This window comes from Spermophilus citellus (genome assembly GCF_964194105.1).
Source record: "Spermophilus citellus genome assembly, chromosome: 1".
NCBI classification, from domain to species: Eukaryota; Metazoa; Chordata; class Mammalia; order Rodentia; family Sciuridae; genus Spermophilus; species Spermophilus citellus.
Window position 1 is genome coordinate 45777671 of NC_138182.1, and position 19329 is coordinate 45796999.

A 19329-nucleotide genomic window follows, 5' to 3' on the forward strand; every position below is an offset into this window, starting at 1 on the left:
AAGCAAAGTCAAAGGGGTGCAGAAAAAAGCTGGGCCACCCATTAGAGACAGATGAGGCCAGGAAGGGAAGGCCATGGTCACCAGGGAAGAAGTGCCCCAGCCTCAAGGTCCCTAATATGTAGAAGCCACAAGGAGGGAGGAAGCTCCCCTTTCAAAGAAGCAGGACAACATTGTACTTGGGAGTGACCTCCAGCCCTCCATGAATCTTATGATTTACAATGTGCCTAGCTTATGATAACAGTAACCAATTAGATACCCAATTATACCTACAGCAGGGATGGGGATAGATTATTCATTTATTAAATTTGTTCTTTAAACTTTCATTAGGCATCTACTTTATACCTGCCACTGGGGACAGAAATGAAACATTACATGGTCCCTGTCCTTGGAATGCTCACATTTGAGTGAGTCAGAGCAATCCCAGCTCACATGGTTAGTAAAGAGCTACTAAACCACAGGCAGGTGGGCAGGTATCAGTGGGCGCCTCCTTTGGAACATAATGCCTAAGTTGAGAGACAGGAAGAGAGATGATCACACAAGAAGGGCCCTGGGTTCAATCTCTGGTACCAAAAAAAAGAAGAAGGAGGAAGAGGAGGAGGAGGAGAAAGAAAAGAAAATATTGGGGGTGGGAGGGCTGGAATGGAATTTAAAGATCAGGCTCCAGGCTCCTAATTCATTCATACATCCATTCAACAAAGTTTGGTGATGGCTCCAAGAGATCAGCCTCCAGTAGGTCATAAGAATACTGAGGTCAGGGGACAGATACCCTCTTTATCCTTGCTGTGGAGAGGTAAAAGAATGCAGCCAGGTGAGGGAAGGTCAAGCACTTTAGTATGGGGGTGGGGGGGCAGTGGGTACAAGTTGAGGTGTGGCTGATGAGATGGAGCAATCAAGGTAATGAGATTGGGGCAGCAGAGGTTAATGGAGGTTTTCAGAATACAGAGGACTCATGGTGCTTGCTCAGCAGCTCAGATTTTATCCTGACTACAGGGATCCCCTGAAGGGTATTTTAACTAGGAAAGTAAGTGATATGTTCAGATGCATTTTAGAAGTCACTCGGCCTTGGAGAGGGTGGATAAGGCAATGAGGACATGGACAGAGAGGTTATTTGCAATGATCTAGGCAAGAAATGATAATGGCCTATATTTACATAAACAGAGTAGAGAGAAGAACATGAATGCTGCGTAAGGAGATAGAATTCACAGGATGGGGAAGGGGAAGTTAGCTAGTAAAAGCATAAGACCACCTTTTGGCTCCTGGTCTGAGTGATGGAGATGACATTACTGACTTACGTCCTTCACCATGGAAGGGGGGAGCAGATAAGCAGCAGCATCGTGGGCATGAGGACAAGGGCTCCAATTCACCAAAACATTGATGAGTATGAGCTTTTGAGGGTATAATTAGTATTTTCACTATTGTCACTGCTACCTCCTAAACCCTAGCATTCTCAAAAGCCAAAGATTGTAGGCTGGGGTAGCACCCCAGGATGTTCCACGAGAAGGGAACTTTCCCAGAATGGAACTCTAGATTTCGAAAAGTTCCAGCCACATTATTCATCTGATCACCTCAGATACAGACAGCTCTCCACAAGGCCCAGGGCCACCTTTCCCACACCACGCAGCCTCGGTTCAAGTTCACGGCAGACACTTTATTCACAAATGGCTTGTCTGTCCAGTGGCTCTCGCCTCTCCTTAGGATGCTTTGAAGAAGTGACAGGAGCACGCCCAGCACACCAAAACAGAATCTCCAGTGATGGATTCAGGAGCCCTTTTATATCATCATCATTAGTAATATGGACCTCTAGTAAATCTTAAGATTCAGCAAGCCAGAGAAGCATTGCTCTGGGACACCACTTTTTCCCTGATTGCAGAGGTTTTCCCTCTCCTGGGATGAGCCCTGCCTGGCAAAACAATCCAATCTGTGAAAGACCCTCAGTCCCATTTACTTCTAGAAGCAGCCCAAGATCTCAGGCCACATAACAAATGCTCCCCTTTCATGCACATCCTTTCAGTTCTATGTTTCTTTAAAGATGTCTACCTGGAATCCTTTTCTTCTTCCCTGGGGTATATGTAGCACAAATATAAGCCCATCTCTGACAATGTCATGCACCAGTTATTTCCCTCTTGCAAACCTCCTAACTCCTGCCTTCTTCCCTGGGTCTCCCCTGAGATTGAACACACTGCCAAAAGCCTATTGTTGGGCAAAAGGCAGTAGATGGCCTTGGTTTTATAGGAAAACTCTGTGGGTCTGACTTCAAATTTCCCATAAAGACAGCTTTTATAAATGCAAAATATGATTGGGGTTGAATTGCAGTTCCCAAAACTGTATGGCAAACAGAGATGAAATCCTATTGGAAAACCACTACATGACTAACATCTTGATTTGGGAACATCGATGCCCCAAAACTCAAGTTTCCTTGTGGGTTTATGAGAAAATTTCTTGGGCACAAGAAATTTTGTATACTTATATACAAAGGCAAAGAGACAATGAATAGGGTTTAATTTTTCCCCTTGTCTTTCTTTTTGTTAACCAGAAAGCAAATGAGAAATAATGGCTATAAAACAAGTCTATGCATTACAATTTTACAAGCAGATACAATCTATTTAATTTTTAATTGATTTCTTATTTACTTTAGCTTAAAATTAGGAATGGCTTCTTACAATAATCAAGACTGAAATTCTGAGGGATTCACTCTATATATGGTGAAAACACAATCACTTCATCTAAGAAATTTTTGGTTTTAAATTAATGCTCTTGAATTCACAAAACCTAGCAAAAATTGTTAGGTTTATTCAACATCACAAATGTATTTAAATGGACATCCATAAAACTTCCTCCAAAAGATAAAGGTTGTTTAAAAAAGAAAGAAAGGAAAGAAGGAGGAAAGGAAAGGAGGGAGGGAAGGAGGGAGAAAGAAAAGAAAATGTTGACTATGGAAACTTTTTATAGACTTGTGTATTCAGAGTTAACTCTTGCTTGTCCATTTTCCTAACTATGCAGGGTCTAGTGAATGTCAGAGTCTCCTCATTCTTCCCTCACACCCATGCTCTCCTTTTCCCTATTAGTTATAGGCAATCTGCTTCCTTAAGGTTTATGGACAAATGAGCTATCTGCTAGAGACAACATTGTCCATCCTCCTCTGAAGCAAGGTATGGTCTTAAGAATAACCTCCAGCCAATAGGATGCTATTAGTAGTAATGTCTCAACTCCTAGGTACCACACTGACTTTTTCTTTAATCCCTTCCCTGTCTAGAGGAGAATGAGTAAAAGGAGGGGAGTATGGGGGTGTGAAGGATGGTAGAATGAGAAGAAATTTTTACCCTTTGTATGTGTAGGATTGCACGAACGATGTCACGCTGCATTGTGTGCAACCAGAGAAATGAAAAGTTGTGCTCCACTTATGTACAATGAGTTGAAATGCATTCTGCTATCATGTACAACCAATTAGAACAAATAATTTTTAAAAATTTCATATTAATGTCATCAAAAAGAAAAATTAAAACCACAGGTTATACAAAAAGAAAGAGGGGGCTGGGGTTATGGCTCAGTGGTAGAGTGTCTGCCTCACATGTGTGAGGCACTGGGTTTGATCCTCAGTACCACATAAAAATAAATAAATAAAACAAAGGTATTGTGTCTATCAAAATATTTAAAAAAGAAAAGAAGAAATGACAACAAATGGAAATATAAACTTGGACACAGAATGATGGGACATGTTGAGGATGGAGAGGCATCCCTACTAATCCTGGGTGGCTTACCTCTGGATTCTTCAGGGGATACTGTGCATTTACATTTGGAATCCTGAAGGAGTTGAGGATCCCCCCGGGAATCAAGAAAGAACTGGAGGTAAGAATAACTTGTTCAACAACTATGGCTCCCTGGTCATTCTCTAATAAGTCATTTGTTAGAGGTTCAGAGACCTACAATCTGCGAAACGCCTAAGCAATGACTGATTGGTAGTCATTATCATCATTGGCTTTTCATATTCTGGAGTGCAGTTACAAAGCTTGATAGAACCCTACTTATATAAGGAGCCAGAGTCAAGTTTTTAGTTCCCACTGTAGGCCTGCCTCTACATTGTGAGCAGGCCAAGGAGAGGTGAGCAGACCTGAGAAGAATGTGGATCAAATGACAAGTCCAGCTGGATACAGCATCTAACATAAATTAACCTGTTTTATGACTGTATGAAGATTACTACCTTGGCCTATGATATTCATAGTTATCAGTTTTAGCTCTGATGAAGCATTGGGTAAGAACCAGGTTTATAACATTCTTGAATGGCTTTATGAGTTGATGAGTTGGTAGAAGTCCTCATTCATTCAAAACTATTCCTTTCTGAAGTTCAATAAGTCATCCATCACTTACCTGTTCTTATTTAAGTTCATTCCTGAAAATACATTATGGACAATGTATCCAAATGTGTGCAAACTGACTAGAGCTGTGTCCTGATGGATCTTGAAGTTTTGTTCCATAGTCACCAAACATTTCTAATGATTTAGCTCTAACCGGGGAAAATATTTTAATGATCCCAAATATACATAGATATTTACTTAAAATATTAAATAAAAACACTCCTGGATATTATGCACATCACAAAATATTCACCATCTAACACCCATCTTTTAAAAGCTAATACCAAATAATAAATATACTAATAAGTGCTCATGCTTCCTCTCTACCTCCTAGGAGATAATCTTGAATTCATTGGACTTCTCACTTTGGAGAGCAAAGTGATTTGTGTCACCTATATATTGACCTTCTTCACATCATTCTTTCAAATATTTTTGCAAGTAAGTTTCAGAGAGTTTTTCAGAAACAAGCCAATGTGCAGTCAACAACCTGGCACACTAAAGTCAGGCAGAGTCAGGGCCTCACCGGAGGGCACAGAATGTATAGTTAGCACATAAACAGATGGCTCTCCACTGAGACTGGCCAGGAGGTAGGAGGGCCAAGTGCCCTCCTTGCCACGCAGGGCAGTCCTCATTAAGGCCTGAGCTCACCACTCTCCCCACCCCCACGTTGGCTAGCAGAGGCCAAGGAGGCTGCCAAAACTGAAAACAAGAATCGCTTTACATTTAAGTAAGTCCCATTTGTTGATTCTTGTTATTAACTCTTGTGCTATGGGTGTCCTATTAAGGAATTTGGAGCCCGACCCCACAATATGTAGATTGGAGCCAACTTTTTCTTCTATCAGACGCAGAGTCTCTGATTTGATATCAAGCTCCTTGATCCATTTTGAGTTAACTTTTGTGCATGGCGAGAGAAAGGGATTCAGTTTCATTTTGTTGCATATGGATTTCCAGTTTTCCCAACACCATTTGTTGAAGATGCTATCCTTCCTCCATTGCATGCTTTTAGCCCTTTTATCAAATATAAGATAGTTGTAACTTTGTGGATTAGTCTCTGTGTCCTCTATTCTGTACCATTGGTCCACCCGCCTGTTTTGGTACCAGTGCCATGCTGTTTTTGTCACTATTGCTCTATAATATAGTTTGAAATCTGGTATCGCTATACCGCCTGATTCACACTTCCTGCTTAGAATTGCTTTTGCTATTCTGGGTCTTTTATTTTTCCATATGAATTTCATGATTGCTTTATCTATTTCTACAAGAAATGCCGTTGGGATTTTGATTGGCATTGCATTAAACCTATAGAGAACTTTTGGTAATATCGCCATTTTGATAATGTTAGTTCTGCCTATCCATGAACAAGGTATATTTTTCCGTCTTCTAAGATCTTCTTCTACTTCTCTCTTTAGGGTTCTGTAGTTTTCATTGTATAAATCTTTCACCTCTTTTGTTAGGTTGATTCCCAAGTATTTTATTTTTTTTGAGGATATTGTGAATGGAGTGTTTTTCCTCATTTCCGTTTCAGAAGTTTTGTCGCTGATATACAGAAATGCCTTTGACTTATGCGTGTTGATTTTATATCCTGCCACTTTGCTGAATTCATTTATTAGTTCTAGTAGTTTCTTTGTAGGACACCCATAGCACAAGAGTTAATAACAAGAATCAACAAATGGGACTTACTTAAACTAAAAAGTTTTTTCTCAGCAAGAGAAACAATAAGAGAGGTAAATAGGGAGCCTACATCCTGGGAACAAATTTTTACTCCTCACACTTCAGATAGAGCCCTAATATCCAGAGTATACAAAGAACTCAAAAAATTATATTGATAACAAATAACCCAATCAACAAATGGGCCAAGGACCTGAACAGACACTTCTCAGAGGAGGATATACAATCAATCAACAAGTACATGGAAAAATGCTCACCATCTCTAGCAGTCAGAGAAATGCAAATCAAAACCACCCTAAGATACCATCTCACTCCAGTAAGATTGGCAGCCACTATGAAGTCAAACAACAACAAGTGCTGGCGAGGATGTGGAGAAAAGGGTACACTTGTACATTGCTGGTGGGACTGCAAATTGGTGCGGCCAATTTGGAAAGCAGTTTGGAGATTCCTGGGAAAGCTGGGAATGGAACCACCATTTGACCCTGCTATTGCCCTTCTCGGACTATTCCCTGAAGACCTTAAAAGAGCATGCTACAGGGATACTGCCACATTGATGTTCATAGCAGCACAATTCACAATAGCTAGACTGTGGAACCAATCCAGATGCCCTTCAATAGATGAATGGATAAAAAAAAAATGTGGCATCTATACACAATGGAGTACTATGCAGCAATAAAAAATGACAAAATCATAGAATTTGCAGGGAAATGGATGGCACTAGAGCAGATTATGCTTAGTGAAGCTAGCCAATCCCTAAAAAACAAATACCAAATGTCTTCTTTGATATAATGAGAGCAACTATGAACAGAGCAGGGAGGAAGAGCAGGAAGAAAAGATTAACATTAAACAGAGACATGAGATGGGAGGGAAAGGGAGAGAAAAGGGAAATTGCATGGAAATGAAGGGAGACCCTCATTGCTATACAAAATTACATATAAGAGGTTGTGAGGGGAATGGGAAAATAAACAAGGAGAGAAATGAATTACAGTAGTGGGGTAGAGAGAGAAGATGGGAGGGGAGGGGAGGGGGGATAGTAGGGGATAGGAAAGGTAGCAGAATACAACAATTACTAATAGGGCATTATGTAAAATTGTGGATGTGTAACCGACGTGATTCTGCAATTTGCATTTGGGGTAAAATTGGGGGTTCATAACCCACTTCAATCTAATGTATGAAATATGATATGTCAAGAGCTTTGTAATGTTGTGAACAACCAATAAAAAAAATAAAAAGAAAAAAAGAAAAAAAAGAAAAAATTTAAAAAAAGAATCGCTTTACAAATCAGACACCATTATTTATACCAGTGTTTTCTTTATTGTCATAGACTGTTATGACAGACTTTATAAACTGTGGTTGGTAGAATTGGATCACTGAGAGGCTCTCAGAGCTCTGTGCTAAATGGGGGGGAAAAGCCAAGAAAACCCAGCCACAAACAAAAAAAAGAGGGAAAAAACTGCATTACTTGTCTGACCAAAGACAGGCTGGGTAAACACCACTTTTTGCACACATATAATGTGATATTGTGCTTATGTCTGGTATTTGTTACCACTGGATGGGTTGGTTGATCTCTCAATAATGATTGCAGCCACACATATAATTTTGCTTTATGGATTCACTTTATATCTAGGTTAGAACTAAGAGTAAAAATTACAAACTACTAATAAATGCCTAATACATCATCCTATTTTTAGCAGTGTCAAGAAAAATAAGAAATCTGATTATATTGGCAAGTTGTACAGAATATCATATTAACCAATAATCCTCATCAAAGGATAATTCATTTGACATATAATTAATTTGGCTAGGATAAGAGAAAAGTAAAACCTTGGATATATATAAGAAAAGGTGTGGCATCGTGCCTGGAGCAGCATGTATACTTACTTAACAGATGCTGGTTGATTTTAATGATAAGATATGGATAGCTCATCTCCTCCCTGGATTAGGGAAAAGAAATGGTATCTTATATCCAGTACACATTGGTTTATTATAATTTACACATTACACCAATATGCATTAGTATATTATAGCAGTTTTGAAAAGGATTACTGTGTATATTATTATCTATGTGAAAAAGTTAAAATCCAATGGCACAACAAAAACAAATGCGAAATAAATGAAACAAAGTTCTACTCATCCTGTTAGTCTTAATAACCTATTACTATAATTAAAACAATAACAAAAGAAGTTGATTAATTTTTCCTGCCCAAAAATCTTTGTCCTTCTGGTTTTCCGGGCACCGAATCGCTCATAATTAATGTTACTCATTTGGAATACTGAAACATATCTCCAAAAGCCTCCCAAAATAGTAAAAATTCTGCCATTTTTTGCTTATCAACACCTTTAAGTACAAGTTGGCTTTTTATACTATCTAAGCAGTCACTCAGAAATCTTGAAGGAAATTGATAAGTTCTGATGGGGCAGGTAGTGGAAGAAAATTCCATAAACAACAGAGAATGTTAGAGAGCCATCAGATGGTCTGCATTTGCTTTCCCTTGGGACATGATGAAAGGCTAAAAATTTTTTTTAAAGTAAACAAATTGTTCCAATCCCACTTTTTAATATCTAAACTATGTCCACTTATGGAATACAATTATATACTAAATTATACACACACCAACACCCATATATACAGATACACAATAAGATCTACTCAAAGGTGTTTGTTCTTTTCTATGAATTTGTCTGCTATCCTTTAGCCAAGATATACTGCAATAATTACTATGCCTATACATAGTTCTGTCTGTATATTATCTAATTCTATTTTAAATGTCTCTGTAGAGTTTTCTAGTTTTATTTATATAGGCCTTGTACATTTCTTATTACATTTATTTTAGGGTATTTATTTTACAAATTACATATGGAATTGTTAATTCATATTTTCTAATTATTGTTGGAAAATGGGACAACTAGTGATTATTACTTATTCATTCTTATAAACAGATTTGTTTTGTTTTGCCTGTAGCCTTTCAGTTACATTTGAATTTTCCTAAGTACATAATCATGCCACATGCAAATTATGCCTTCTCCTCTCTTCTATTTTCTTATTTTACTGTTTGTTATAATTGCATTTCCTAGCACCTCCAGAAACAATGTTAAATAATGTGGGGACAGTGGGCCTCTTTCTTGTGTTCCTCGCTTTAAGAGAAATACTCCTAATTTTCATCCTTAGCTAACTTGCAGTTTGAGATATTTCTGAAACATCAAGAATCCATCTAACTGTATTTTCTAATGGAATAGATGCAAAATGTTTTCAGTCACATCGCAGGCTCTAGGAAATCACATGTTTTTCTTCTTTGACCTATTGTTAAGATACATTCTTGGATTCTTATAGTAAATGTTCATGGTATCTACTCTTAATATTATTTATTTCCAAAATTATGTTGGCTGGTCTTGAATACTATTTCTTCCATAATAAACTAAAAAGATACTCTTTTTAGGAACAAGAGCATCAAGAAAATTAAAAGTTTATCTCTTTGTTTTAAGGAGATAAAATATGGGTTGATCTAAATAGAAAATTAAGACACAATAATTTACCTAACTAAAATCATTTGAATAAGGGATTCAGCTTTCAATTAAAGATTATTCCTGCTGGGCGTGGTGGCCCATACCTGTAATCCTAATGGCTCAAGACTGAGACAGGAGGATCTCTAGTTCAGAGCCAGCCTCAGCAACTGCGAGGCACTAAGCAACTCAGTGAGACCATGTCTCTAAATATAATACAAAATAGGGCTGAGAATGTGGCTCAGTGATTGAGTGCCCCTGAGGTCAATCCCTGGTACTCCTCCCAGATAAAAAGAGAGAGATTATTCCTAGTACACATATATAGCTGTTTGTAGATTGATCACTCAGTATTTGAGAAGCTTCACAGACAGAGTAAAAAATAAACTAATGACATGAAACATAACAATAAAAACGAATAGATTAGCAGAATTGCTATTGCTATAGCTCAAAAATTATAACGTAAGACAAAAAGAACCATGAAATTAAAGCACATTTTATACATCTACTGCATAAAGTTAAGCACTTAATAATTATAATGAAAAACTAATTTTCATAAGCAACGTACTTTTTTATACATATCAGAATATGTATGTTATTCTAAGATACACATTTTCTATAGTATAATATTCCTGAAATTAAGATGTAACTAGAATCTATGATGATCATGCTCAATTTTTTAATCAATATCTTTTCTCTCTTAATGAGCATGAAATAATGAAGAAGCTGAAAGTAGGTGGTATCTTAAATTTGATAAAATCCAAAGCAAACCTAAACTCTACGTGCGTTACAGACATTTACCTCTGTTAGTTTTACCAAAAACAGCTTCATCTCCCTACCTTTACTCTGATTGAGAGATACACTCATAAAAGTATGCTATTACTCTATATGGATTTTTTTAAATAAACTAAAATTAAATTTACATTTAATGGTTTTGAGGACTCCAGAATTTATTCGGAGATGATATAAAATAATTCAGGCAGTTGCAAAATAGAAGTTGGGATGTATAGATAGATGCAGATGTGGTGCCGAAAAGCAATGCACATTCTTTAGTTGTTATTGTTGTTGTTTTGTTTCGAATAGAAGTCACTGTTGGGTTCTACCCAGTTTTTGGTGCAGCCAGTAGGTAAAAAATAATTCTGAGCTACAGAATTCTTAGGTGTTTTTTTTTTTCTAGGAAATAAAACAGGCAGCTATTATAGTATTTCTCAATTGAAGCTGTTGGTGTAACAGAAACCATTGGTCTTCTCTGTCCCCATCTCCCTTATTGTTCATCAGTCCCATAAAATGAAGAAACAGACAGAATTTCCATTTGTACCACCACATCATTTTCTGCTGTGCATGCTTTTCTCCTCACATGCATGACAACAAAGACCCAGTTACAATTGCTTTTCATCAGATCCCCGGATCTCAGATGTAGAAGAGGGGATCCTACCATTTCAAAATTAATGTAAAGGAAATAGCTACCAGGAAATCCTGTGAATCTGGGGAATGGTTTCTATCTTCAGGAATTCAAACTAGCAACCACAGGGCACCTTTGTGCTCTTTCCAAGTACAAATTTAAATCCCTCCTCTTAAACAGAAAGGAAAGAAAAGAATTTTGCATGAATGTCTCTGTATGCCATAATTAACCACTACCACTTTGAAAGAATTCTGCTAATCTCTTTAAAACATTCTCTTTAACTCTTTTACAAATCACTAAAATAAAAAGAACAGAGTCAATAGCACTTGGCAAGTTTTTAATATTTGCTAATTGTAGAATCAGCAAGGGCCCTTAACTTATTAACCTCAGTGTGGACTTACCTTTTGCACGGCTCCTTGAAAGGCCTGTTTAATTCTCCTACACGAATCAGGTATTAATTTTGTGTCTTCATTCTCCAAAGTTGTGTCTTGCAAGTCTGCATTTTCGTGGAGTCTCAAAATTCTATAAATGCAGTGAGTGCCATCTTCAGATAGTCTATTCGGATCCATCTGAGCAGGGAGAAAGTAAGGACATTAGGCGGGGTTACTATTAATTATTCTGCTGTTTAATAAAGTGTGACTTGAGAACAAAAAAGTTCATTCTTGCAAGAGTTTTTATGTCCCCAATGATTAACAGTTAATATAATTACCCTTCAGTTGATGAAAACATTGACTTCTAATTCATTTTGATGAGTAGCTAACTATCATCCACAACCAAAGTGAAGTTGGGTGGTAGATTTTCATAATCAGAAATGTGTGATTCACAGGGAGCTTCTCAAGACTAATAACATGAAAGTCCTCAGAGGGAGGGCATCAAGAAAATCACCTGTGACCAGTAGAGGTAGAAAAAGGTTTTATCTCTAAGACATATGTAGCAGGCTAGATGGGATTTTGAAGCATACATAAATCAGGGGATATTAACACCATCTCTAATCCTCATACCTGCCTGGTCTTTTGCCTTAATCAATTAATATTTTAATCATCCAAAGGGAGAGAGAAATCTATTTCACAACTCTAAACCAAACCTGAAGCCATAAGTATAATTCCTCTTTTAGTTGAAACTCTCTTCAGTATTTCTCAAATTGGAGTAGTACATCTATCAAAGGGTGTTTGGAAATATATGTGGGATATATTTGGTGTCACATTAGGGTGGGGAGGGCTGTATAAGCATCACCTTGGAACAAGGTGTATACTAGGGAATGCTAAAATTTGTGTAATGTAAGGGATTGTACCACCTACATTATTCTCTGGGTTTATTAGTTGATCATTTGGTTAAAACAGGTATCTAGCACCAGCACTTCTTTAAGCACTGCTATACATTGCCTGTCAGCTCCTGACAGGCAAGCTTCCAGTGGTTTCTGGCAAGGGCTTAGGCAAACTTTTGCAGTGGTTTTAACTGCTAAATAAAGAAAACTGATAATCAGCCATAGATATTTTAATAATAGTTTCACTTGTCCTTTCTTTTAAAAAATTCAAGGTACTTTATGTGCATTTGCTTATTAGTAGATACAAACTAGACCCCAAAAAATTGAAAAAAAAAAAAAGGAAGCACTGTACAAGTTTACATTAACCAAAGCTCAGTCAGAATTAATACTAAGTCACTCTTTCAGTCAGGTGCCATGGCGCATGCTTGTAATCCCAGTACTTGGGAGGCTGAGGTGGAAGGATCCCAAGTTCAAATCCAGTCTCAGCAATGGCAAGGTTCTAAGCAACTCAGTGAGGCCCTGTCTCTAAAGAAAACACAAAAAATATGGCTGGGGATGTGGCCCAGTGGTTGAGTGCCCCTGGGTTCAATCTCCAGTACCAAAAAAGTGGGGGTGGGGGGGAGTCACTCTTTCTCTGATTTAATTAGTTTTTAAAAAATATATGAAAATATGTACAGGTTTATTAACCACCATCAGAAATAAACTGGAAAGTATTCCATCTATATCTGAAATTCCCCAAAATGAAATGACAGCCTTTTAAAAGTATGCACTCATGAAGGCAAATTTTATTATTCCAGTCTTGCAAATACAAGGATGATCTATAATCAAGAAGTAACACCATAAAGCAAAACTATTTGCAAACTATGTTTATTTCTCCTATTTTCTTTAGAATAATTAATGTGAATCATAATGTGTGAGTGTTTACAGAAGAACAACTCCCAATCACATCATTTTTTTCTTTTTAAGGCTCATGTTATGGTTTAGATATGAGGTGTTCCCCAAAAGCTCCTGTGTGAGACAATACAAGACCTTTCAGAGGTGAAATAATTGGGTTATGAGAGCTTTAACCTAATCAGTGCATTAATTCATGTGAATAGATTAACTAGGTGGCTGAAGGAGATTGGTCCCTGAGGGCATGATTTTGGGGCATGGATTGTGTTCCAGTTGAGCAGAATCTCTCTCTGCTTCCTGATTGTCATGTGCTGAGCTTTTTCCCTCTGACATGCCCTCCTGCCATGATGTTTGTTATGCCTCCCCTCCAGAACAGAGCAAAAGAGTTGGCCATCTATGGACTGAGATCTCTGAATCTGTGAGCCCAAAATAAACTTTTCTTCCTCTAAAGTTGTTATTGTCAGGTCTTTTGGTCACAGCAACACACACACACACACACACACACACACACACACACACACACAAAAGCTGACTAAAACTGCTCACTTATGCCTAAAAGTATCCTACAAAATCAGGAAAGCTTGGGCAACCAATATGAAGGGTCACCAAGTTCAGACCTCAGAAAAGAAAGCAGAATCATGCGAAGACCTCAGTTGGCTTAGCACCAGAAAAGTGTGGAGCTGAAGGAACAATGTGTCATTCATAGAGCAATGCCTGGGAACCCTACCATTGGTTAAGCTTGAGTCTTAATGACAAACTAAGCTGTATAACAGGAGCAGTGGTCCCCTGCATTCTTAGTACTCTTTAAGTGGAGTCCAAGCAGCCCCAGAAACATGGGATCACCAGAAGCTTGTCAGAAATTCAGAATCTTAGACTCCACTCGGGCACACTACCTATATTAAAATTAGAGAAATGATGTCTTAAAATGTCAAGTACACAAACATATAGATTTCTGCTCTTAAAATGACATCAAATTTCTCTGGACACTAGTTTTAAAATCAGTATCACTAATTAGTATGAAAATACTGACTCATTAATAATGGTTTGATGATTTGATACAAATAAATAGAATGCAAAGATCTTCTCCTTTATCTCTTAAAAAAATGCCTGAGCCCAGATCTTACTCCCAACCCTGGGCCAATTTCATCAAGATCTCTAAAAATAGAGTCCAGTTGTTGAATCTTTTCCCCAAGTACTTGGAAAATGTAGTTCAGATCCACTGTTTGCAACTCAAGTATGTTTAAAATCTCAATTGTTTTTCCCCAAAGAAATCTTAATTGCATGTCATAATTAATTTTGATATACTCATTTATTTTGTTTACTTAAGGATCACTTGTTAGAAATCATTTTTAACCTACAACTAAATGTCTTTCTCCTTCCAGTGTACAGGAGGAAAGAGGTGAACAGAGGTTTGGGGCATATGAGGCCAAGCACATACACAGGTCAACTTCTATGTGAAGGAAATGCAAAGCAGGGAGCAGGATTAATGACAGAGACACAGCAAGCACTCATTAAACAACTAAATGAAGGTATCTCCTACCCAACACCCTATTTCTTGGCACACAACAATCTAGATAGAGGATTGGAATGACTGAAAACTTGTACTATTTTAGCTAGTAACTAGATTATATGCACATTATAAATTAGAAATGAACAAATGTGGTGCAAATCACTGATAGCATCTTGAGTAAATTAAATATGCCAGGTACTATGCTAGGTACCACAACAACAACAACAACAAAAAAAGTGAGCAAAACAGGCAGTCTCTATCTTCATGGAAATTACACTCAACTGAAGAACACAACAATTCCACAAAAGATCTGAGCAAAGTGAGTTACAAATGAAGTCACTGTACCTAGGCATGTCTGAAAACACTAAATCTTGAATATCTGATTTTAAAAAGGAGTTTTAAAATGCACTTATCAGATGAAGTGGTACCTGTGAAATAAACTTTTTAAAATATAAACTTCTTTGAAACTTAATCATTTGTTGGGTTCAATGAGGCAGGATGCTTGACATTTGTGCTACTTCGTTATCTTTTTTTTTTTTTTTTTTTTCCCAAACAGGCAGCTAGCACATCTCCACATCAGATTTTCAGCGGGGAGGTTTGTCCTGGGTAAAAAGCAGCCAAAGAGGTTGGTATGCGCATTTTGAGAAGTTGAGGGGAGGAGTTAAAAGGGCCAAGGAGCTTGAGTTTTCTGAAAAACTTATCTTACAGCTAAACTCTAAACTTTGAATTCGTTATGTGCATGTTTTAAAAAATGCACAAATATTACAAGCAACATTTTAGAAGATTTTTTCTTTGTAAACCAAAGTATGAATACTATGTGTTAAATATATAGCACAAACCACATGCTATTTTCTCTTTGGCAGGGTTGGTAGGGGAAAAGCCAATCTACATTGGATCTAGTACATATATTTAAAACAAGATAAACTAGGCATAAGCAATATAAAACAGTCAGAGGGACTAATTCATTGTTAACTATTGAAACATGAACTGAGAATGGGAAAAAGATTTTCGAAGTTGCTAATTTTTATACTTCTCTGAGCATCTTTCTAAATGCATCTAAAGCTTAAAAAAAAACTTGTTTGTTTCTTAAAGAGTTTGCATAACTTCTTTCCCCTACCTTTATACTAAAACAATAAAATTGGATTCCTTTATCATTTTTAACTGCAGTCTATAAACATATTCCCGGATACTAGATGATGTCATTTTTTTCAGATGAATTCAGAAATCCCGAGTACTTGGTCCACAGTTTTCAAAAAACTTTTGTAATTTGGCACCAAGTTCTGATTCAAAGGACCCGATAAAAGCAAAAACGTTGTCAGTGACAACATTTTGTTTCTTAGCCAGAACTGTGAAAGAAGACCTTCAAAATAAATAAAAGTGGAAAAAAAAAAAAAACTGTAGATCAACCCCTATTTACCCATAACCCAGCTACTACAATTACAACACATGGCCAATCTTATTCTATTTACTTTGCTACCTCCCCTCACCATCAATTATTTTGAAATAAATTCCAGACACCAAGCATTTCATTTGTCACTATTTCAGAACCTTTTCCTAAATGATTAGGATTTCTTTAGGAATCAAATGTAGACACTAAACTCAATAAAATGCTATGAGAGCTGATGGTGTATTCATATGAACACCTTACTCTAATACCAGTTCTTTACAAAAGGAGATGACCTTTTAAAAATGTAGTGCAGAATTGGGTGCAGAATAATAACTAAAATGTTTTCATAAGTCTTAAGAGAAACCCAATCTTTGTGGCAGTTAGGGAAATTGTACTCAGAAATCTGATGACATTAAAGTCTCCTAAAGAAAAACTTAGAGCTAAGCTTACTAACTCACAGTTGTGCTTTGGGGAAAGGTTTTGAATGTTCTGCTGTTATTCCTGTGCTATCCAGATGATGATAGGTGACCATCAGGACAGATCTCTCAGCCCACTCCATTACTGGAATTCCTTTGTGAAAGCTGAACAACTGGAACAAGAACTCAGCTGGTCACTCTTTTCTACAGAGCCAGGCCAATTTCCATCATGGTCCCTAGAATTCATCCCTTGCCCACTGCTCTATGTTGAACACTTGCTTCACTATTTCAGCTGGGGAAATGCCATGTCCCTAAGGTGGTAAAAAAGATAAGAGAAGGGTAGTATCATTATTGGAGATATCCTCTGGTATATGGCACCATGCATATAGTAAATAGACATTGTGTATTGAAATAATTGATTCTGAAGTCACATTCCATAGCACAATTTAGGCTCTCAATACACAAGCATTAAATAAAGGTTGTTAACAAAATTCAGGATGGGAAAAATGGATAAACCATTCATTTGTTTTTACCTTTATTTTATTTATTTATTTTTATGTGGTGCTGAGAATAGAACCCAGTGCTTCAATGTGCTAGTCAAGCACTCTATCACTGAGCCACAACCCCAGCCCCCAAACCATTCATACTTGACTGCAAAGCATTCCAATGAAGTTTAAAAAGTTGTCACTTTCATATGGATTTGTGTAATCCATATCACAAGCAAACCACTCCAAAAATTGTGTTTTAGAAAAAAGTTCTCACCAGGGAAAAATTATGTTTATTAACATGAAATTACAAATTTTCTGAAGGATTGTTCATAGCATTTCTATTTTTGTTTTCATACATAATTACACTAGTGCTATAAAATGCATACTAATGAATAATGAATGCTTATCAGAAAACCTGTGAATGAAAGTGGGAGTTCAAGGTCAAAAGCCCATGCAATCCAAGCAATGCATTGTTTTGATGCATTCAATTTGGTTTAGTAATCACCTTTGAGTCTGAAAACCAATCAAGTCCAAACCCAACTTTCTTTTCCCATAAAAAAAAAAAAAAATGCACAGTCAGCCCTCCACTTCCTCTGAGAAAGCGTTCACAGCACTAGACAAGAATATTTGAATGAATCCAACCAACTGCACTGCAATTTCCAAGAAAACACAAGAGCATAAACCACCAGAAAGCATAATATTACAAATTTACCCCTTCCTTTCTACTATCTCCCTGCAGTTCTAAGCCCTCCTGCACAGCCTCTTCATCTTTTCGAAGGTTGGTTAGCCGCTAGATTGAAGCGAGGCTGTGCCAGCACACATACCTTGCTTCCTTCCTCCGCCCACCTCACTGTCAGGCACGTGGGGCTGTCCCTCTTCCTTCGCCCCTTAGAGCTGAGCCCCACAGGACAGCGAGGCAGCAGCACAGCTCCTGTCTAGGCGACTCCAGCAGCGCCGTCATTCAGCCCATCTCATGCACTGGGCTTCGCCCCCAGGACTTCAAAGGCTGAGGGCACCTCGCGGCCCTCCAGCACTGGGGCCAGAGGATACCTGCAAAGCAACCAATCCCAGGAACTGCGTGGTGGGCGGGAAGCGAAAAGGTCAATGCCCACCTGAAGGGGCTCATTTTCCCCCCTTAAGTGGACTCAAGTTGATCCTTAACTCCAAGTGATAAATGGAAGGGAGAGAAAGTGTGCAATGACTTCCAGGAGAGGTGAGCGGCCCATGTTATTTCCGGGGGGGGGGGGGGATTCAAACCCAACATCTGGCCCGACACGTGCAGCCTCTGCGCGCTGCAGGACAGGGGTATGGATTAGGAGAATCGGGCAGGTGCGCCCGCGGTCTTTAGCCACCCTCCCTCTCTTGGAGTCACTTTCCCCTCCTGAAGTGGCAAGATCAGGGGAACCGAGCCTGGTCGCCGGACTAAGTTTCCCTCCACTGCTAGACGGAAAAGGTGACGGCGCCGACCACGCGCACCTGGGGAAGGCGTCACTCACCTGAGCTCTGAAGTAAAGGAACAGGGCGACGCTGCAGACCACCTGGCCCAATCCCAGCCCCAAGAGAGCCACGAACATGGAGCGTGAGGCCGCGGGAGGCGAGTGCGACGCAGCGGGTGCTGGCGGCGACGGGGCGTGCAGTGGGCCCTCGTGCGGGGCGCCGGAGCCGCCGCTGCCCATCTCCTCGGAGCCGCGCAGGTACTTGGTGTAGTCTCGGCTGGCACGGCGCATGGCGCTCGGCCAGCTCTCTCGGGCGCTGTCCTCCCTCTACCGCTCCCTCCCTTTCTCTTCTGCCCACCGCCAACTCCAAAGGCTGCCTCGAAGCAGGCTCGGGGCCAAGCGGGACCTCAACGTGGAGCGCACTCTGGGAGCCCGGCGGTGGCTCCTGGATCGCGGAGAACCGGCAGGGCGCCCTGGGCAGCCCCAACTCTTATAAACCGCATGGAGAGGGCTGGCCTCCGGAGCCAATCAGCCCTGGCGAGGCTGCCTCTTCCACTCCCACCTCTGGCTCCCCTTCCTTCCTCTTGCCCTCCCTCTCTTCCTCACTCTCTTACTAGAAGGCCTCCTCCCCATCTGGGCCCACAGAAGAGGCTATGAGTGGTTCCAGGGGTTACTGACTCCCTTGCCCATCCTCAGCTGCCTTTCTGGAGATCCAAAATATGGTTTAGGGAAGATGTAGAGGAGTCCTTTGGGTAAGGGGGGGGGGGGGGCACATCATGGATATTTCTTAGAGCAGTTCTTCTCTCTGGGCCTTGGTTTCCTGCATAGGATTCAAAAGGTTAATTTGATTATCTCCCAAGACCCTTTTTGGATCCTTCCCAAAAATTCAGCGAGGAACATCCTCAAGGATCTTAACTATTTAGTCTCTAACGTGGTTCCAAATATAGCCACATAGATTCCCAGTTTGGGGAACACTTAGAAGATTCCAGAATTCCCTTCCCAAAACACTGTTTCTGCATC

General features: G+C 39.1%; 1 protein-coding gene across 1 annotated transcript in view; it reads right to left on the reverse strand.

Moving 5' to 3' along the window:
• The window catches only part of TNFSF11 (TNF superfamily member 11), a gene marked incomplete at both ends in the record, with an annotated part of 34170 nt that extends 15570 nt beyond the window's left edge, over positions 1–18600 (reverse strand). Inside the window, 2 exons of the mRNA XM_081304657.1 lie at positions 11319–11486; positions 18370–18600. Coding sequence (XP_081160783.1) covers positions 11319–11486; positions 18370–18600 — 399 coding nt within the window. The remainder of the gene's footprint in view (positions 1–11318; positions 11487–18369) is intronic.
• Positions 18601–19329: the final 729 nt, after the last annotated feature.